This window comes from Scleropages formosus, chromosome 12, assembly GCF_900964775.1.
Source record: "Scleropages formosus chromosome 12, fSclFor1.1, whole genome shotgun sequence".
In the NCBI taxonomy this organism is placed as follows: domain Eukaryota; kingdom Metazoa; phylum Chordata; class Actinopteri; order Osteoglossiformes; family Osteoglossidae; genus Scleropages; species Scleropages formosus.
Genome location: NC_041817.1, coordinates 13,198,796 through 13,219,907, shown reverse-complemented (window position 1 = coordinate 13,219,907; position 21,112 = coordinate 13,198,796). Strand labels below are relative to the sequence as shown.

At 43.7% G+C, this 21,112-nt stretch overlaps 2 protein-coding genes across 4 annotated transcripts; both read right to left on the bottom strand.

Moving 5' to 3' along the window:
* Positions 1-1,518: 1,518 nt before the first annotated feature.
* Positions 1,519-11,850, bottom strand: ttf2 (transcription termination factor, RNA polymerase II). Of its 3 annotated transcripts, none has more exons than XM_029256629.1 (23): positions 11,777-11,850; positions 11,322-11,433; positions 10,031-10,117; positions 9,812-9,881; positions 8,693-9,505; positions 8,462-8,597; positions 8,115-8,285; positions 7,787-7,944; positions 7,223-7,304; positions 6,996-7,103; positions 6,620-6,770; positions 6,417-6,519; positions 5,940-6,124; positions 5,432-5,585; positions 5,243-5,334; positions 4,663-4,742; positions 4,373-4,506; positions 4,109-4,282; positions 3,951-4,009; positions 3,671-3,824; positions 2,551-2,633; positions 1,904-1,978; positions 1,519-1,789 (listed from the first exon to the last, which is right to left on the bottom strand). In XM_029256629.1, exons 1-23 carry the CDS (start codon positions 11,802-11,804, stop codon positions 1,645-1,647), a joined length of 3,354 nt encoding a protein of 1,117 aa, XP_029112462.1. In that variant the 5' UTR covers positions 11,805-11,850; the 3' UTR covers positions 1,519-1,644. The 3 variants fall into 3 exon arrangements, with proteins under 3 accessions (XP_029112462.1, XP_029112461.1, XP_029112463.1); XM_029256628.1 differs by having other exon boundaries at positions 8,693-9,508; positions 11,777-11,837; XM_029256630.1 differs by having other exon boundaries at positions 4,373-4,476; positions 8,693-9,508; positions 11,777-11,837.
* Positions 11,851-16,790: 4,940 nt separating this feature from the next.
* hsd3b1 (hydroxy-delta-5-steroid dehydrogenase, 3 beta- and steroid delta-isomerase 1) lies at positions 16,791-19,431 on the bottom strand. Its single transcript, XM_018758077.2, has 3 exons — positions 19,156-19,431; positions 18,299-18,463; positions 16,791-17,741 (listed from the first exon to the last, which is right to left on the bottom strand). Exons 1-3 carry the CDS (start codon positions 19,301-19,303, stop codon positions 16,936-16,938), a joined length of 1,119 nt encoding a protein of 372 aa, XP_018613593.1. The 5' UTR covers positions 19,304-19,431; the 3' UTR covers positions 16,791-16,935.
* Positions 19,432-21,112: the final 1,681 nt, after the last annotated feature.

Here is a 21,112-nt window from a genome sequence, read left to right as displayed (position 1 = left end):
TCTACTTGTCCAGTTGGATGTTCGATAGGCTGCTTCTGAAACAACCATTAAGTCCAGAAAAAAGTAGTTCATAAAGCTGCAATAGCAGCATATGGAGGGCACCAAATGGATTACTGTAGTATCTAACATACTTATGAACATGTAGTTCAGCAGACTGATAGTGAGTAGCGTTACACTTTGTCCCTGTGCTGTACCAGGACTTGTGTGTTTTTAATGCTTTCAGATAAGCCTGTCCTATATGTCTAAGTGGTAAATGTGGTCCTTCTGTTCCAACTTGTTTAAAGTCACAAGGATTACTCCTTTGGCAGAAGAAAAGGAACGTAGGTAGGATGCGCCATACATTGGGCTTTGTCTGAGCCATCAGATTGTTTGGAAATCCTCCCACTAGACAGATGCTGGATTGTTTCCAAATGTAATGTGTTCATTCAGTGAGCAAAAATGCATTGTAGCTCGTTTATTTTTACCACATCCTTGTTTTTGTGAGAAATGGTACCATTACAACTGTTGTTGAATCAAAAGGAAGAACCCATTTCAGTTTGGCTTTTTTGTTAAACAGTTGTCTGTAAGGTTTGCCTGTTGAAGGTTTACTTGAGTAAAAGTAGTGTTCTGGCTCATGTACAAAGGTTGAAACTTTGATTGGTTCAACAAAGAATTGATAGAAGAATCCCCTGCAGTTGCTTGCCCACCATGCCATGTGTATCTGCCTATTCTTGACAGCCTTTCTAGTAAAACTGCATGCTGTCATTGTATCAATCTGACTATTCCAAATTTATTCCAGTTAATTTTGTGCAGTTGAGCTGTATTATTTTGTGGTGTCTGATTAACATCACTTGCTTCCTATCCTGGGGTCCTTCAGTTAAAGCTGGCTTCCACTATTGGCAAGCAGATTGAGATCGTTTTGTGAATTTGTATTTTACTGAACAAAAAATGTAAATATTTTTTAAACGAAGGAAAAAAAGATTACAGTGAACATGTCATTAAAATTTAACTGAAATAATGTGAATATACCTTGACAATCTTTGCTTCAGTCATGTTACTTAATGTGAAACCCATTTTTTTTAACTTGTTGCCTTGTGACACAGTTGAGAAACATTACAGAATTAAAATTTAGTGGTAGTAGGGAGATTTTATATTTTACAAATGAAGAGCCTTCCTATGGTGTCGACACCCCCAGGGTGAGTAGCGCTGCCATCGCAAAACACTTACGTGGTGTAAGAGGACGTGGGTTTCCTCTCACAGTCCAAAGATGTGCTGTTCAGGTTCACCCCTAGTGCGTGAGTGACTGTGTGTTACACTGGGTCACTCATCCATGCATCAGTGGATCTAGCAGTGTAAGTCACCTTGGTGAATAAGGTGGGGGCTGATAACAGTATATAGAGTTCATGGGAAGTTGCTTTGGAGAAAAGAATCTGCTCACTAAATAAATGTAAGTCCTTGCAGAAATGAAAATAGCCATTTAATGATTCTTGGCTGCAAGCTAAGAGCTCACAAAATGCACAACTTTGAAAAGGAGGTAAACATCATCACACAGGCTGTGTGTTGCAATAACTGGGGATGAGATGGACACACAGAGACCTTATGCCAGCAGTGATTTACTTTTGGCTGCTATAATTACAGGATGTAAACTACCTGCCTCTGGGATTGTCATACACCAAAGATAATCTTGAGGTCGGCAAGTGAGAGCTTGGTGAAGGAAGCACTTGTCCCTGACAGAACCTTCTTAGCTAGCTCCTTCTTCGTCTGCTGCAGTGAGGAGATCTTGTCCTCGACAGTACCCTCACACACAAACCTTTAGAAAGACAGTGGCATCATGCTTCATCTTTCTACTTCTACAAACCATCTTTGTGTTTTTAAATGTGACATTTTAAGCTATAATCCAGTTGTTTGGTGCAATACTTCTCACCTGTGTATGGTAACATTGCGGGTCTGCCCCACTCTGTATATACGGTCGCAGGCCTGGTCCTCCAAAGCCGGGTTCCTGCCACCGCGAGAAAGGTAATCAGAGGAAGAGTAAACCGGGCCAGTTCTATCCATTTTAACTGAGTAGCACAGAATTCACAACTGAATTTCAGGTCTCCTCAACATGGAGATCTCTGATCTACCCTCGTTGTGTACCGTGTGCCAATTGTCTAAAGAGGGGTTATTTGATCTGACTGCACAAATGGTGCACCCCCCATACATTTCATTGATTGACTTTAGAATTTATGGTGGGCCTACCTGTACCTGGAACCCCAACAAGAAGTGACTTATTGAAGAGTGAAATGTTTATCTCTACTCTGCTACCGATACTATCACAACCATTCAAAGCGAGGCAACCCTGCACTGGACTAGCAATTACTGATAATGGTACAGTTTTATCTGTTTTCCATTCAATTAATGGGTTGGATTCTGTTGTGACCTGAATTACAAACAAGCTCCAGACAGACTTCTGGTCCACACTAAGTTCAAGAGCCAATGAACACAACTTTTCTGTGTCATGAGACATTCAATGTACACCAGGTGGTGAGCAAAACTGATGGACAGTTAGGCAAGAAGAATAATGGGTCTTACCAGTGCATATCCATAAGGAAAAGGTGGTTCCCTCCAACCAGGTTAATACCCACACCTCCAGCACATAGTGACACCAGCATCACCTGAGACATGCAAAGATGAGTCAAACCTATTTGAAACACCAGTATCCATCCAACAGTTCTACCCTTCATTTGTAAAAGTTCAAGTGTAGAGTAATAAAAATCTGTGGCAACTGACAGTTAATACTGTGTAGAAGACTGAGGCAAACCCCAACAACCTGAACTAGTACACTTTTCTCCCCATTAACCAGTCATATTCTATCACTTTAAGAACAAATCAAAAAAGTACATAATTATTTCTTTTAAGGGGAAAATTCCAATTCATGCCTTGCCCATCCCAAGTTCCCACCACATGATGCCTGAAATCATTAGGAAAAAGTATAACATTGGTTGCAGTAGCAAACATAGCCCTACATCTAAAAAGCTTCCATATCACTTTACGTCAGAGCATAAAGTCTACGTTTGGAATAGAGGCTTCATTTTCTTTCATAATGTTATGCTTTTTCTTCTACTTTAAGCTATAAAATTTGTATTTCTGTGCAACTTAATACTTTTTTCTTGGCTCCCTCAATGCTGAATCAGAACCCCCCCCCCCAAACACCATATTCTGGGTCTAAAGAGTAATGGCAGGCTGTCTGCAGAAAATTCATGCACAGAGGGTTTACTGTATTTAAAATGATTTCATGCATTAAAGGTACTATGAGAGTGTGCGTGTTTTGACTGGAGAACAAAACGTTTATATAAATGAATGGTAAAATGAAAGCAGTGTGTATCACTGTCACACATACAGCTGCTGCAGTTTATTATGCTGGACTACACATGAAAGGCCTGGACACGGCCCCCTGCATAAGTGGACTAACGGTAAGTGGTACTAAATCTTAGACTGGATGTGTGGAAAACTGAATACCAGGAGAGAAATAACAGGATGAGGGCATTCTGCTGTGGTGCTGATGGCTGGTATTTTACCCCTTCATCCTCTTAGAACCCTGAATAGTACAATGCCACACTTAAACACAAGCCCAAAGCTATGACCCCCAAGATGATTTGCAAGGCCATGTAGTTACCTGCGAAAAGCAGACAATGAACAGGGAGGTCTGTACCTGTGGTCCCTTGGGGTTGGTGTTGAATTCCTCTACTAGGTCCATTCGCTGCTTGGGGTTGACCGTGCCATCAATGACAGCAAATCGCAAGCCAAGCTTTTTCAAATGAACAGCCACAATGTGTAGCATGCTGGTCCACTGAGACACAATTACACTGAAGACAAGACATCGTGTTCATCCATCAATGATTTTAAACTAAGTCAACACAAATACGATGAGTGTATATACTTCAGAAAGACAAAAAAAAAAAAAAAAAGGTGCAGACAGAGTTGGTGTTTACCTTTTCTGAGCCTCATTTGTTTTTCTAATTTTGGATAATTCTACAAGGACTGCAGAAATCTGAAAAGGCAGAGGGAGGGGGGGGGAGTTTAAATGACTGCATTTTCCAAAAAAAAAAAAAAAAAAAAAACCCAAGTTGCAATGTAATTGAGACCTGACCTTGGTGCTCGCGCAGGTGTTGTCAAAGAGCTCAGAGCGGAAACGGCTACCGTTGAGGGATACTGTGCCTTTGGGGTCATGACTAGAAGAGTGTTCTGATAGGGATAGGGCACTCAGCTGCTCCTCTAAGGACAGTGTGAGCCCATCCCCCTGCAGCTCAGACTCATCTAGCGTCTGTATAAAAGGATACAAAACAAATGAGATTAAAGAGTTGTCAAACTCAGAAAACCTGCATTTGTACACCTTATGCACGTGCCATATAACCTTCTTCAGCAGGGACAAGTGGCAGCAGCACTGCCTCAGCCGCAGCAGCAGTGACAGAATGTGCACAGTATTGGAGGCTCCAGAATGCTGGGAGGATGCAGCATCTGGGACAGACATGCCAAACTCATGAGCCACTGAAAGAGGGGGGAAGGGGAGAATAAAAGCCACACAATCTCAGTGCATTGTACAATTCGCTGACACTTTATCACAGCTTAGATTAAGTTAACTGAGAACTGGCAGTTTGCTGCAAATCAAACATGAAAATTCTCAAAAGCGGGTCTATCTCCGACCTTTCTGAAAAGGATTTGTGTCCTTTTTGGTGACTGACCCGCCCCCTTCGTGACGCTTCAGGTACGACTCCAGAGTTGATCTGTGAGAAAGTTAAATACAGTGTACCTTTTCATTACAGTGAAATACACAGAACTATAGGTTTACATTTATTCACTTAGACGCTTTTCTCCAAAGCAACTTACAATGGATTACAACTTATTTAGTGTTAGTAGCCCACACACTTTATTCATCAAGGTGACTTGCACTGCTAGATACACTCCTTACAATGAGTCACACATCCATTCATCAGTGAAATACACTCTCTGTGTCACTCACACACTATGGGGGAACCTGAACAGCATGTCTTTGGACTATGGGAGAAAACCGGAGCACCTGGAGGAAAGCCATGCAGACACGGGGAGAACATGCAAAACTCCACATACTGAGTGGGGATCAAACCCACATTCTCTCATGCCACTCGGGCACTGAGAGACAGCAGCGCTACATGCTGTGCCGCCGTGCCGCCCCAGGTTTCATTAAAGTAGTATTTTTATAAGGAAAAGCAGCGATAACACATCATTAACCAGAAACATGTCCTACCTGGATCGTGCAAAAATAACATCATAAACAGCTTGTTCATCATCTGACAGTTTTAACTGATGCACTTCACAGACTCGTTCTGGCAGAGGTACCTTCCAAAAAAAAAAAAAAGTTACTGCAAATTTTAAACTTATGACATTAAAAAGTATATGGGAATTGACGCCTCAATTCAGGGAAATGATCATTAACCAGAGGTTTGCCGTGCAAGTCCAGTTCGTCCTTGGTTCTGCGAAGCAGGAGAGCCCTGGTGAGAATATTCAGCCTTTCTCCTCCCCTCTTGGAACCATTATCAACTTGAGCCTTCCACAGTTTGTATTCATCAAAAGGAGAGCACCTTAGAAACCTTTTATTGAAAAAAAGGGGGCGGGGGTTAAGAGGTACAGCTTTTCCACTACATAGTTTCATAACATCACTGTGCTATTAAACTTTCAGGGTGAAAAGTGCAGTGCGTTTACAACGGCAGTAATTCAGAGCCTTACTATGGTCAAACAACAGTAGTTGAGCACCTGTGTGAGAAAACACTACTGACAAAACATTTTAGTCACATGCTAGAACAACAGTGACTCTGTACATTTTCACTGTTCTTGACTTTGAAAGCCGCTTGCTGAATAAAGCTACGACTTTTGCTATCTGATGCAGTAATCACCAAAGGGCACGACAGGGGAGATAGAAGTGATCAGGAGAGTGTTACCCTTACTTGAGTAGCGCGTACATGTCCAGGAGGTTGTTCTGGACAGGAGTTCCAGTGACAGCCCAGCGGGCCTGGGCCCTGAGTTTGCACACAGCTATTGAGGTCTGAACCTTGGGGTTCTTAATGTTGTGAGCCTCATCCAAAATCACTCGGGACCAGACAACACATAAGAGCGGAGACACGTCTGGCAACTGTAGCGGGAGAAAAAAGGACAGTGAAGACTAGTACTTTAGTCTTTCTGTGCACAACTCATTTTCTTTTTGACCGTTTGCAGTGTTTCAATGTCACTTCATTTTCAGGCTTCCATCACAATATTCTTTTACTAATAAAGCTGGTCTTTTAATTTTTAATAAAAAAGTGGCCATAAACTGAGCACTAATAAAGGAAAAGCAGCTGAAGTCCATAGTGACCTTAGTGAGTGCATTTCTCAAAAAAAGGTTGCCAGATAAAGCAGTTTTTTTTTTGTAGAGTACATAAATTTACCTCTCCCACTGAATCCTGCATGGGTTTCTCCACATCTTTCTCAGCGGGAACCTCCTTAGAGACAATACTATAGGTGGTAACAACCACACTGTGTTCTGCCAAGCTAAGGAAAAACAGCAGGTGATACATGAGCTCAATATGGCAGCAAGACATAACATGTTACCAGATGGAAGTGTCAATGGAATGACTACAAGTGATCTTACAAGGTTGCATTCCTCTTTCGGTTGGGCCCGTGATAAAGGTACACACTCAAATGCCTGCTCTTAACGTGTCTCTCAATCTCCTTTTTCCAATGGTGGATAAGTGAAGCAGGACATATAATCAAAGTGCTGTGGGAGGCAACCAGGGACAAATCTGCAAAAGAAAACACAGACTCACAAGAAAACCCAACAATACTACACCTAGTATTATAAAGCAGCCTATCCAATAAGTTACAGAAATTCATTACTTCATTTAAAACAGCGAGAATGAAACACTGACAATTTCTTTTGTAAAAGAAAGGAGGGGGGGAAAGAGGGGAAGGGGGAAAAAAAAAGAAAAAAAAAAAAAAAAAAAACTTGATTTTGGCAATACAGTTACCATTTTTGGAAATCCATCCCTCTAGCTTCTTAACCTTTTCTTCAGTTTTCTTCTGAGCCAAAATTAGAGCAATCATCGTAAGAGTCTTTCCCAGACCCATATCATCCGCTGGGAAGGAAAAGAGGTTTAAAAATATCTGGACAAAATACAATGGCTTAAAGTTACAGTATGAATGAGAACTATGAATTAATGCCTGAGCTGCAGCATGATTTTTCCACACAGTTTACCCAGAATTCCTCCACACGGCTTTTGAGTCTCTCTCCACAGCAGCCAGGCCAGCGCACGTCTTTGATGAGGAAGTAAGGGGACCTGACCACGGTACAGAGCACAGCGCACCATGACTCAAACTGTCATACATAAATGCTGTTAATGCGTCCTAAAATTAACCGCACTATACAGTTACGCGTCCTCCCTGTATTCGTACGAGTTCCCTCTCAGCGTTCTCGCTTTCCCCTCGCTGCAAAGATGCGTTTCATTTCAATTTGTGAAGAGTTTGGGTTACACTGCTCTGTAGTGTGGACGGGTAGGTAACTGCAGATAGCCTAGTGTTGTACACCTGTCATTGCAAGCAAGGTGTGTTGGACAAGCATGTCTTCTGAATACACATTACTACTCTCACCAGCATGACAGATTTCAAGGGTCACTAAGGGTCATTTTGAATTGCCCGTCCCCTTGGAAGAAGGTACTGTAGTTAAAAGATTAAGACTACAATTAAAAGCGCCATTCCTCTGTTAGGTACATACCGAGGCCGGCGCTTCCTTTAGGAAGCCTGCTGCGAATTCCTTTCGTACCTTCAGTCCCGTGGGGTCCCGCTCCTCGGTGTGCGGGCCGGGGCAGGACTCCAGAGAGCGGTGCAGGTGGTCGATTGCCTCCGTGGTAGCATTGTGCACTGCTAGCAGCCTACTGTCCGTCATCCTCCCCCCGTACAATGCCTGGCCCTGTGCGTTCACTGGAATCACAGCACGGCAACAGAGACGAGAGAAACACCAAATGTGACCACGAGCACTAATCACATCTCATCGCACCAAAAGAAACAAAACAAGAAAGATTACGTTCTCAATGAGAAGCGCATGCGCTTGTGCTTCATCGGTCTTTTTATATCTTCTCCGAGTCCCCTACCTCCATACATCTGCGAATTGCCCTGGCTGAGGTCAAGCGCCAGACAGCTGGCACCAGCCGGGAAAGACACAGGAGGATCAGGCAAAAGGATGGTGCCCCCATGGTTGCTGAGAGGTTTTGTTTGCTTGGCAACGGCAGGTGTCCTTACACCTTCACCGGATGTGTGCGATTCTTAAGACGACAAAAGCCTGATTAATGTCTGCAGAGTCAATGGTGCTTAAAACTTCAAAATTATCCGACCTGTGATTCTGACTTAGTCTTTCAAAGAAGTTTAGTAATCTAGCAATAGCTTTTCCCCAACAGGTCATGTGAATAAGCAGATGGACCAAAAAAAAAAATTCACTCACCCGGTTCCCCGTCATCACTGGATGTGGCAACAGTCAGACTTAAAGACTCCAGCGCTACCTCCAGCTCTTTTACTTGGTTCTTCAGTCTTTCACCTTTATCAGGCAAGGCCAGAATGTTCACCGTTGACAAGGTTGCCTGAAGAACAAGGCAACAACAGGGTGACAACAGTTGGTAGTTGTGAAATTATTTTAAATGTTTCAATAAATAAATACTTAATATCATTTGCTTACCTTTTTCTGCTTGAGCTGGATGGAGAGCTGATTGTGCAGGACCCGGGGGTCCTCCTCCTTTGCTTTGTCCCGTGACGTCAGCTGGAACCCGGGGAATGAAGTCAGAGCTGTCTGTACAGGGTTGGTTGATACTGTAACAGCTGGAAAGTTCTGCTTGGTTCCTGGCTCAACTGACACCAACAGGACTTCATCGTCCATCTCAGGCCTGTCTCCTTTATCCAGAATTTCCCTTTCTTTGCCCTTTTCCGCTCTTCTGCTTTCCTGAGACCTGTGATTCATTTTTAAATCTGATGAACCTTCTTTTGGAGCTCGCTTAGCAGCATCTTTATGCCAACGCTGATCTCCAGCTCCACATTCCTTCCCCTGAACCTTAGAGATCAGTGGCTGTTCCCGCTGGATCTGGTCCTTCTTGCCAGTTCTCCTCTCTCTGTCATCAAACGAAGTAGGACGCAAGTCTTTGGCAGCATTTGCAATTACTGGTCTTTGTCTGGGTCCACTGTCAGGGGGCAGGTCAGCACTGCCCTGAGCCTCATCTGTCACCTTCTTCTTTAATCTCACACCCGGAGGGAGCTGCTCGTTTCTCCAGTTGGATTTCAAATGCTCATCATTAGAATGATTGCTTCTCTCTGCTTCACTTTCTCCCTCCTCTTCTTGCCTTACACTCGTCTTCTCTCCTGTCCTATCCCCTCCTTCCTGGATGTTCCTCCACTCCGAAGGCTTTTCAGTTTTCTTTGAGGCTTTGAATGGGTTCCTCTCACAAGGGAAACTGGGAAGCAGTGACTCTCCATTTAGTGGGGGACTGCTGCAGTGTTTCTGCTGAAACAATTTGAGCACATTATCCACTGAACAGATACAGACAATATATGTACATTCATACCATTGTTACACTTGCAGCAATTTCTTATGGGAGGTTAAAAATCCAAAGGTAAATCCAGTTGCACCAGGGGAAAGAAACTGCACATTTGGTAAACCATAATGATTAGAGCCAAAAGTACAAGGATCAGAATACTGCTTCTAAGAACTAAGCACTTTTAACAGGCCAAGATAAAGAAAGCTAAAGTACATATAAAATTAAGTGCAACTGGGAAATTCAATTATGTCCTGTGAGAGAAATGATACCTCCATCCACGGGACACTCCCACACCATTTCTTCCCTTCACTTTTTCCCAAAACACATCGGAAGAACAATCTGAAATTTGGCAGAAAGTTTCACAAAAAATACAGGTTACACCTTTGGGACACGGCGTTCATTTTAAACCGTGAGAAATTCGCACAAAAGGATCTCATGAGAGCATCTGTCAAAGTTTTGAAGGGCGGTGTCTGCAGGTAAGCACATACCTGTAACCCGCCTGCTGTTTGCGGTCAATAAGAGCCTGGAGTTCCACAAGAGAGTCTTCGTGATGCAAGCAGTGCGATGGGGGGATGCTGGAAGAGGACGAAACGACAGGTGAGAGGATACAGCCTTGACCTCATCCGAGCAGGACACGCTCCAGATGGGATGCCAGTCCGCGACACAGCGATAACACGCTCATTTGCTCACACATACATACTGGGCAATTTAGTCACCAATTCATGTAAAAGAAATCTTTTCAGTGTGGGAGGAAACTTGTGGAAACACAGTGAGAACATGCAAACTGCACACAGACTGAGCCAGATTCAAGCCGAGGTCCAAACCTGCAACCTGGGGACTATGAGCCACCAGTGCTGCCAGCCGCACCATCATGACGCCCACTACGAACGTATTCGCCGAGCGTCATTCAGCCGATGCTTTTGCCCCAGATGACTGACTGACAATACGGGATGCTACAACGGACGAGGCAGATTTTTTGCAGTGGTTAGAGCTGCTGCCGCCTTCGGATCCAAAGGTTGCCGGTTCAAATCTCACCCACCTCATTTCACCTGTAGTACCCTTGAGCAAGGTACTTACCATGAATTGCTCCAGTAAAATTACCCAGCTGCATAAATGGGTGAATAGTTGTAAGCTGCTTTGGAGAAAAAGTGTCAGCTAAATTAATAAATGTAGATGTTAATGTATAACATTAGAAGTTTCTAATAATCTTCTACCATTCATACAGCAAAATGTTCTTTATCCATCCAGGGTAAGTACCATGATCAAGAGCCAAAGTCAACTTTATAGTCATTCCCACAATATGTTTAGGACATCCACAGGAGCGAACTGGCGCTTCTCCTGGACCACAGTGTGAACGCTGAGGACAACATATTACTTTACTATGACTACTACATGACAAGCTACAAAACTAAACACAGTGACTCCGGGATAAAGTGCAGAGATCTGTTCAGTTCACTTAACAGATTTTACAGGGGATGATGCAAAAAGCACGTTTTTTTGTGAAATAATAAATAGTTTGTGGAAATGCACGGGCACATGATCAGGAGTGGGATTTGAACCAGCACCCTTCAGATGACAAGGGGCCGCAGCCCCTAGCACTAGTCTAGTCCACCGCACGGCCAGTGTAGGTCGCGCTGAAACCTCCGCGCTTTCCCACAACGCCTGGCTTTACCGCGGTGCGCGCGGTGCCACTGACTGAGCGAGCGAGCGCACGCACGGCACGCGGCTGTCCCTCGCGCAGTCGCGCGCGCGCCCCAAAAGACGGGAAGCGTCACGCACTCGGCCGCTCGCGTGAAGTCGCACGGCGTCCCGTGGCGCGCGCTGCACACGTAGAAGCTCCTGCCCTTGGTGGCTCCGTCTCGCACCCCGGTCTTCAGCAGGCACGGGCGCCCTGGGGGCGGAGGAGGGAGGGCAACACACACAGCAACACGTTCAGGAGTCATAAACGTTGGAAAATACCCGGCGTCTTCTTAGCGCACTATTACTTTACTTACATTTTGCATTTACATTTATTCATTGGCAGAGTTGACACTGACACGAACTCAAACTGTTACAGAGAGGCTGGTTGGTTCACAGCACGGCTACAACTACAACTCACTCTCACTCAGTCTCAGCACTCTACTTTCTCTGTTTTTTCACTAAACAGACGTGACTTAGATTACATTCCGTACTCAGTGCAAAGAACAGTCGCCATGCTAAGTTACCGCATGTAACTACTGCCGTTAACAACTCACCATGTGAATCACAGACAACCAGCTCCATTTTCAAAACTCCAGTCGCCTCTAAGCGATTTTCCTTATTAAACGAACCGGCTCCTTAAAAAGTCCAGATCCAAGAGAACCAATCAAATACGTGGAGTTTCTTGCTCTTTAGTGGAAAATGTTGCGCGAAGAGACGCTTAATACTTCTACTGCCACCTACTGGTGGTGGACACCGTTGGCTATAGCGGCGAGGGGTGGGGAGGAATTAAACGTACGTTTACATTTATTTATTTAGCAGACGGTTTTCTCCACAACAACTTCCAGCAAACTCTATGTAGTGTTATGAGCCTACACATCTTATTCACCAAGGTCATTTACACTGCTAGATACACTACTTACAATGGATCACTCATCCATACATCAGTGGAACACACTCTGTGTCACTCACACTATGGGGGAACCTAAACAGCATGTCTTTGGACTGTGGGAGGAAACCAGAGCACCCGGAGGAAACCCACGTAGACACGGGGAGAACATACAAACTCCACACAGACTGAGTGAGGATTTAACCCACGTCCTCTCACAACGCAGTACTGCTGCTCGCTGTGCCACCATGCCGCACATCCCACAAAAGTTCACAAATCCAACAACAGTTTGTGGTGTGTGTGTGTGTGTGACCATTTTTGTTTGTGAATGATATTTGCAGAAAATAAAACACAGATTTACTGAAAAGCGCACATTTTGATTAATGGTCGTTTTGCTGAAACAAGGGAAAACAATCTTCATCCGTGAAACTCACATTTACTTTCATCTATCTTTCAGTTGGTAAATTTCTAATTTACCACCAGAACATTTGGCTGTAAATATAATTTTTAAAAAAAATGCGCTGTGGTTTCTTGTTCTCGTTCACAAAAAAAAGACCAGTCGCCTACATCCTTTGGAAATCTACCAGCGGTTGGAAGACTTGGCTGTTTTCCCCACTATTTTGCATGCGATGCAAGTGTGCGCTTTAATAACATGTAAGAGTGACGCGGCAGTTGCTCCACACACGCAATATGGGCAAACAGATTCGATGAAGGGCTCCATGTTGAAAGAATGCGCTGTGTGAAATAAAGCCCACGAGTAAACCCTGTACTAATGTTGCTCTCCGAAAAGGGGGGAGGAAAACACGACGACGGTGTTTTCCACCGGGAGCCGAGCACGCACGACTGACGGGATCCCTGCGGAAAGGCCGTAGGCCTACTGCCCGTATAGCCAGGCGCCAGACCGCCAAAATAGCGTGAACGGCGCTCGTTCGAGGGAAACGAGTCAAAACACTCAGCCAATATGAGTACGTGGCAACAGAATGTTGTGCGGAAAGGAAAACTGGCAGAAATCACCCAGGCGACCGTTACGTCACCATGGCGACAGATTGTTTGTGGCCATATAAAATGAACGAGCAAAATGATCGTGTACTGCACAAAGTGGTGACGGAGGGCCGCTCAGCATGGATGTCCACAGCGCGTTAGAGCCCCTAAAGTTCGATCGCTTAAGGCCGCTCGTGTGCGTTGCGGGCTTGGCCGTTGCTGCAGCAGGCACTATTTATTTGTTCAGAAGACTGCGAGGTAATAAAGTCCTTACCAGTATCTAACAAACGTTCTGCCATGTGCAGTAAATAGGTATCCAGCTTTACTGTTACGCGGTATATTCCATGTTTGACTATTACAGTGTCGGTCGCAATTTGTCTGAATTTAAATGTAAACCATTGTTTCGAGTTCGGCTGTTGGTCGGTCCCCTCTCCTGCTGTAGTACCAATGAATGATCAAGGTATTCGCCTTGAACTGCTCTAGTAAAAAATGGTCATTTTACCTAAAGCTCATAGTAGCACAATGGATATGGTGCACAGGCACCGATACTCACTTGTAGGCCCCCTGTGTGCTGATACGAGTACTTTATTCTCCTCCTCAAACAACATCGAAATAAGTGAGTAACTTCTAAGGTTTCCAGGAAGCCGTCTGAGCCCCTCCCCGAAACGTGGTATAATTTAAGAGAGTACCATACCCTCCATGATCACGATTAGGGCTTGGAAATGTAGCACAGCCAGTTTAGGGGACTCAGAACATGCCCATGGATGGTTGGATGACAAAAACATAACAAGACATAATTACTGGATGTAACACTCAGACACCATACACAAGTGCACGTATTGTGCAAGCAGCTGTTTATGAGTTGCTTATTCAGCTTTTCGTTTCGTGATGATTGAATATGGGCTTTAGATACACATTCCAAGTCTTGCATCTAACAGCTCTCTCCATTTTCCGCATCCATTACTGTCGAGCAGGACGCAGCGATGCAGAGCCTCCTCCTGACAGCTGCGAAGAGGCATCTCCTGGCAGCAATGGGGACGATGCTCCTGACGGCGGCGCGGAGCCGTCTCCCAGGCGCGGCCTGGAGCTGTCTCCGAGCAGCCGCCCGAAGGCCGCTCCCGACTGCAGCGCGGAGCTCGCGCCTTACAGGACGGCGGAATATGCTCGGCACTGCCCTGTACTGCGGCACAGGGCCCGCTCCCGACAGCGCCACCGAGGACAATCCACGACGCCCCCTGCTGCTTCACACGACCGGTCGGTTACGGCGCCGTGGAGCGTGCCCCGTACCGCGCCGAGGAACTGCTCCCCTGCCGCCTCTCTCAGCTTTTCCTACTTCTGAGCCTCAGTTTACCTTCTACCAAACACGCATTTGATGCAAGGCCCATCAGATTTCCTTATTGTTTTAACGCAACTATTGCCGTGTGTACGTGTTCAGGGTTCTTGCTTTTCTTCCTCTGTTACATTTGTATTAAAGGTGTGCTGTCACTTAATGTGGGCTGCGCCCTCTCGCTCTCCTAGTGGACTCAGATCACCTTTTCCTGCACGAAGCAAGTCACGCGTAAGCAGATGCGGTTTGGTTGCTGACTATTTCAGGGGCTTCTGAGCCATTCGCCCGCTAGGATCCCATCGTCTCTTTTCTCTTAAGCTCCTCCAGCCAGACTTCCCTGCCGTAGACCAGTTTTGCAGGGTCTCGACTCGGCATGTGTTGGACTGCAGCCCACCGACGTTAGAGCCACTCTTCAAGTGCTATAGCAGGTTGCGTTGTCTGGAAAGATGAAGCAAGACGTTAAATTACATTGCAAAAAAAAAAAGCCTTTGTTCTACTGTTTGTAGTTGCATAAAAATTAGAGTCCATCCGTAGCTTGGGTTTTAAATGTAATAAATATTTTCTAAATTTAGTCTATTTTTTTTATGTTGGCATTTAATCTTTATTGCTGTTATAAAGTATCACAACCACATTAAAAAAAAAAAAAATTTTTATAACTGGTTTCTTAGTGAAGTTCATAAACCGAAGGCCTCAAGAATTATTATAGCTAATCTGTTCATGTGCACATGACTCTGAGAAAAAAAATATTCATTGGCTAATGTATGGTTATTAAGGTGTCATACATGTACGTGTTGTGTGTGCTCTCATCTAAGCAGAAGTACATGTGCACCACTGTTACTCAGTCCAAGGTTGACAAGATTAGTTTAAACTTCAGGTTTTCTGCTTACAGGCAGCTTCTCCTCTACGAGTGGCATGACTTTTCCACACACGTCAATTGCCTCATAGCGTGTGGCCCTGTAGCAGGATCGATTTAATTCCAAAATTCGGTAATGCAAACCATCGAATGACATGAAACAAATTGTGTTGGTGCGTTCACTACTGGGACGTTCATTTTGCTTTGTTGCTTTATATTAGTAGAAAGCTGAGTGTCACAGAAGAGTCTGGTAGTATAGTGGTTAGCGTTGCTGCTGCTTGATACAAGGGTTGCAGGTTTGAGTCCCATATCCAGCTCTTGAGCAAGGTACTTACCCTGAACTGCTCCCCTAATGTTACCCAGCTGTGTTAATAATTGTAGGCATCTTAACATCATATGATGCTTTGAAGAAACATATCAGTTAAATACAATTGTCTGCTGTGGAGAAAGATATGTTTGTTTCTCAAGATAAAAGTTTGATTAAGGAAAATATCTTGTCATTTTCTCTTGGTTTGTGTGGTCAGCACAGTGGCCCTCAATCTTCTTTAGAGAGCTGGCCTGTGAGCAGATGCCTACCTTTCTCTGTTCAAAAAGAACGTAAGGTTTTATTTATGTTTCTTATTTATAAGTGATGTCTTATTTATAGGATAACATCTGTTGGATGAGATTTTCTATAGACAAAGCTGGCTACAGTTTGCAGTTAGTATGGCTAATTTTGTTTAAAGACGCATGTTAATTTGCACCATGTAACTCACAATGTTGTGTTAAATTTAATTCCTTTTTTGTTCTATTCTATTTGTTCAAATATTTTGTGTATTTTTGTTAGCTGTAACTAGCCAAGTGCCAGAAAACATACCTTTGGGGAATAAGCCTGAACTTCTGTGGTTGTACTAAAAGGATATTATTCTGTTAAGCTGCGGTCGTGACTGTTTGTTGTTACCCTGATGCTGATATTTTACTTTTGTTCATGGTACAGGTATGCAATTGAGTGTATACCATAAAACACTTTTGATGTACCTTATACTTTGTACCTTGTGCTGTTCTGTTTTCTATAATGTCTCTGTTGCAGATGAAAAATGATGTGGAACTTCCATTTTTCACCATTAGTGTGCAGTAAAACGCATTCAAAAGTGGAGGAGAAGGAAGGAGTGGAGCAGTAGCACGAGGCAGAGGGTGGTTGGATTTTTTCAAATGGATTTCATTCAGCTTATTTTAATTTATTGCAGATGTATCCAAAACTTTTACAGAAACTACCTGGCAAATACAGAGGAATATGTTTGTTCTTATGCTTTTTTGATTGCACAAATGTTGACAAGTATGGTTATGCAACAAATGTTTTCACCCTGACCAGTAAAATACAAATGGGATTTTAAAATGAAGCACTTTATAATACTTTCTCCAGCTCTCGTCTCCTTTCTCTACTCCACTGTTTCATCCCCCGTGGTGCCTTGAAGCTTAGGAGAAACACATGAAGTAACAGTGTCTGGTGTGTGTATAAAAAGAACACAACACACTGAATAGTAGGCTGTGAACATGATTCATTTATTTTCCGCCCTTTTTAAATAAACTTAGCTTTAATTCACTGCTGTCAAGTACAAAGCACAACTGAGTAAACATGCAAAATTCCAATTCGTACACATTTTCTGTGAGGTTCCCAGGTCATTCATCAAGCCCTGATTTGCTCTCTCTCAGCTGGTAGGATGGAGGCCAACCAATCTGTGGTACGTTTACGGGACTCCTCCCAGTCATAGCATGGACTATAACCTATGTCCCTTTGGGCCTTATGATATGAGAAAGTGAAGGGTGTATTTAGCATGATGAGAAGTTGGCTGTTCAGGGGTGGAGTGAACTTCATGAATGGCTGGAGACACCTCTGTAGTATCTCCAGAAGAAAGCACAAAAGACGGAGGACTGGAAAGGGCAGAATTAGCTTTTCTTGGATCCTGAAGCCCAATGTAGACAGCACTGCATGGTTGAAGTCTGAGTAGCTAACAGGGGGAGTGTCATCAGAGATGAAGTAGAAGTTGCCCCCAATGGTTTCCCTTTTCTTTGGATCCCTCATTGCCCGGGCAGCCAGAACATGAGCAAAGGCAACATTCCCTACATACACTGGATTCACCTTTGCATCTGGTCGAGAGGTGCGTAGCAGAGTATTCCCGTTGCGGATCCCGTTAACCATGTGACCCTTCAGGAAACGGCAGCCCTCCCCGTAGATGTACGTTGGTCGTAAGGCACAGGTGGTCAGATGACCTCCGTTGCATAAGGGCTGGCCGTTGGCCCTGAGGCTTAGCTGCTCAGCTTCATGTTTGGTTTTGCTATAAAGGAACTTCAGGCAGGAGAAGTAAGGAGTTTCCTCATCACCATCAACAATGGGGTCTCCTTGAGGGTTGGGGCCTGCTACCTCAATACTGCTGGTATAGATGAAGGAGGTCACATTCTCCTGGAGACAGATCTGCAGCAAGAGTTGGGTTCCTAAGTAGAATCACATAAAAACATTTACTGTCTAAAACATGTAGTTATGTATTCAAAGATAAAATACAGGAAAGTTTTTAAAATCTGAGTGGAAGAGTTGCAGAAAAGATTCAAAACATTAAATGTACCCAGAGCCTTCTTAAAGCTTTTTCTAGCGTTTGAACATAAGTAAAATATGAAATATCTTGATCTTTGTCATTTGTTTTCATAGAACACATTTAAAAAGCATTAAGTATTTTAAATGCGGTAATTTATAATTTGAACATTTGTAATATTTTAGTTAGGTTGAGACAACAGTAAAGAAAAAAACGTAAAATTGCTGTTTATGTACAGTACCAGTCAAAACTCTGAGTGCATCAGCTTGCTAACTAAAAGACTTGTGATTATAAAGCTATTATTAAGGCAAGATTTAATCCAAGGTTTAATTTTTTCAGATCTCAGAAGCTTGTACAATATCTGTTTTTTTAATCAAGTTTTTGTATTTTACTTTATTAGATTTTTGTATTATACATTTTTGACTGGTACTGTAAAAACTGTAAATAGGGTAAGCAAGGGACCTTTGACATTGATCCCATGGAGTTCACTGTAGTCCACTGCTCCAGTAACGTCAATGATGGATGCTGTGTGGATGACTGTGGAAGCTCCTTGGCAAGCTTTTGTCAGCAGCTCGCTGTCCCTGATGTCCCCCTCAAACACATTAATCTTCGTCTGATTTCTGGATTCTGCAAGTCAAGCAATAAGTCAGCTAGTTGCTCAATCAGTGTCGTCATACTTGCCTTAATTAGATTTTTTTTCTGATGCCAATCGCTGATTCATGTAACCAATTAAAAGTTATCCTCACAGGTGTTATTAAGATCCAAAAGATTTTTGTCACAACCCACACTCACCAACCACCCGAGCAATAAGCTTTTATCCCAGTTACCATTAAGGAAACACTTGCATTTAACTGACTTGTTTTGGCAGAAGAAAAGTCCAGCCAGACAGGTCTCTATCAAACAAAAGTAAAAAGTCCACAAATAAGTATATGTATAGTATCCATACCATAGTATCCATAACTTAGTATGAGCATCTGTTTAATTGCTATAAATTGTGCAGTTTCCTCCCTGGATCAATATATATTTATCTATCTGTTAGATCGTCACTGGAGAATAAAAAAAGAATTATCATAATTTTTCTAAACGACCTTTACTTCACTTTGCCAAGATGTAGTATGACTACAATTGTTTACATTCACACTTCTCAGGTAAACAGAGCAACTCTGGTAATACGCGGTATACGGTATGATCAGCGGAAGCTTAGAGAGAGCGAAATAAAGACAAAAATGCTCGTAGATACACTTTGTTTATGCTCATAAATTTAAACCCAGTTACACATGTTCCAAAGGCTTCATGCATTAGAATATGGAGAAATTTACCATCTAGTGACTGGAGCAGTTGGGGCTTGATGTTCCTGTCCAACAGACGGATCTCCATCGCTCCCTCTTCAACGAGTAGCTTGACAATTCTTTCTCCCAGGAAGCCAGAGGCACCTGTAACAAGACAGACGTCTCCCGACAAAGACATGTTTGCAGTGTCACACAGAGAAACGCTTTTTGAGGAGAAAACGACGCAGATTCTCCCGCACTGCCCTTGCGCAGGATAACGATGCTCAAAAGGGAGGGAAAAGCGAAGGTTTATATATCCCAGCACCCGTGAACACCGCAGCAAAACGATACTAACCTTGGAGGACCTCCAAAAACAACCTGACATCTATGTCAAGGGAAGCGTACCAGAAAAGGAATTTTTCCTTTCCTTTTTTTTTCGAAAGATAAAATAGCACAAGGACAGTTAAATGACACAGCTGCAACTGATTTGATTCTCAAAAGATACTTTTAACTGAGGTTCATTTAAACACAGGGACAATGTTGTTTCTTAATTTATGTATTTTGTACTTTTCTTTATACAGCCCCAATTCCGCAAAAGTTGGGACAGTATGGAAAATGCTAATAAAACAAAAAGGAGGGATTTGTAAATTTACTTTGACTTGTATTCAGACAAAAACAGTATAAAAACAGGGTATTTCAGGTTTTAAGGGGGGGGGGGGGGGGGGCACAGTGGGTTGGACCTTGTCTTGCTCTCTGGTGGGTCTGGGGTTCAAGTCCTGCTTGGGGTGTCTTGTGACGGACTGGCATCCCGCCCTAGGTGTGTCCCCTCCCCCTCCAGCCTTGCGCCCTGTGTTGCCGGGTTGGGCTCCGGCTCCCCGCAACCCCATATGGGACAAGTGGTTCAGATGATGTGCGTATGTTTTACCTAATCAGCTGCGTTGTTTTTTGAAGATACACGATATATTCTGAAATTGATGTCTACAACACGTTCCAAAAAATTTGGGACGGTCAAGTATTTACCGTTGTGTAACAACACCTATTAAGTGTTTGGGCACCGATGACACCAGTTCATTAAGTTTAACGGGGAATTTTCCGCCATTCATACATTATACAGGTGTTCAGCTCTGCAATTGTACAGGGCCTTTGTTGCCGTATTTTGCGCTTATCAATCGGAGACAGGTCAGGACGGCAGACAGACCAGTCTGGTACCTGAACTCTCTGCTTACACAACCATGCGCTTGCAATCCGGGCAGAATGCGGTTAGGTGTCGTCCTGCTGGCAAATGCAGGGACGTCCCTGGAAAAGATGGCATCTGGATGGCAGTGTATGTTGCTCCAAAATTTGTACTTGTTTTTCTACAGTAATGGTGCCCTCACAGATGTGCAAGTTAGCCATACCCTGGGCACTGATACACCCCATACCATGAGAGATGCTGACTTTTGGATCTGACGCTGATAACAGCTTGGATGGTCTTTGGCCCGGAGAACACGAGGGCTGTTTTTTTCCAAAAACTATTTCAAATGTTGACTCATCGGACCACAAAACACGATTCCACTGTGCTACTATCCATCTCGAATGAGGCCGAGCCTTTGTACGGTAAAGCCTTAACTTGCATCTGTGGATGCAGCAGCAAATGGTGGTGACCGACAAGATTTACCGCAGTATTCCCGAGCCCGTGTCATGATATCCATTACATACACACGACAGTCTTTAAAATAGTGACGTCTGAGGGATCGGAAATCATGCGCATTTGGAAGTGGTTTTTGGCCTTGCCCTTTACGCACCGAGATTTGACTGGATTCCTTGAATCTTTTTTGTTATATTATGCACTGTAGAGGGTGAACTGCCCAAAATCCTACAACTTCCAGACCTTGATGCTGGGTTCACTACCCACGTCCTCTTATCGGACTGATAAAATGTCAAGACCAAGGCTGCATTTGAAATGCGTCACCAGTTCCATGCTCTGATGTTACCATCGTGTCTGACAGATAATGGACCTTCTGAGACC

What these genes read in the sequence shown, in the direction of transcription:
- ttf2 (XM_029256628.1), bottom strand. Translation starts at nt 11,804, where the DNA reads ATGGAGCTGGTTGTCTGTGATTCACATG. An exon ending in ACACCTGCGCGAGCACCAAG is followed by an intron (nt 4,010 to 4,108) that starts GTCAGGTCTCAA and finishes CTGCCTTTTCAG; the next exon opens with ATTTCTGCAGTCCTTGTAGA. An exon ending in TTCCTTATGGATATGCACTG is followed by an intron (nt 1,979 to 2,550) that starts GTAAGACCCATT and finishes TCGCGGTGGCAG; the next exon opens with GAACCCGGCTTTGGAGGACC.
- hsd3b1 (XM_018758077.2), bottom strand. Translation starts at nt 19,303, where the DNA reads ATGTCTTTGTCGGGAGACGTCTGTCTTGTTACAGGTGCCTCTGGCTTC. An exon ending in ACTGCTCCAGTCACTAGATG is followed by an intron (nt 18,464 to 19,155) that starts GTAAATTTCTCC and finishes CTTGACTTGCAG; the next exon opens with AATCCAGAAATCAGACGAAG. An exon ending in CCATGGGATCAATGTCAAAG is followed by an intron (nt 17,742 to 18,298) that starts GTCCCTTGCTTA and finishes GATTCTACTTAG; the next exon opens with GAACCCAACTCTTGCTGCAG.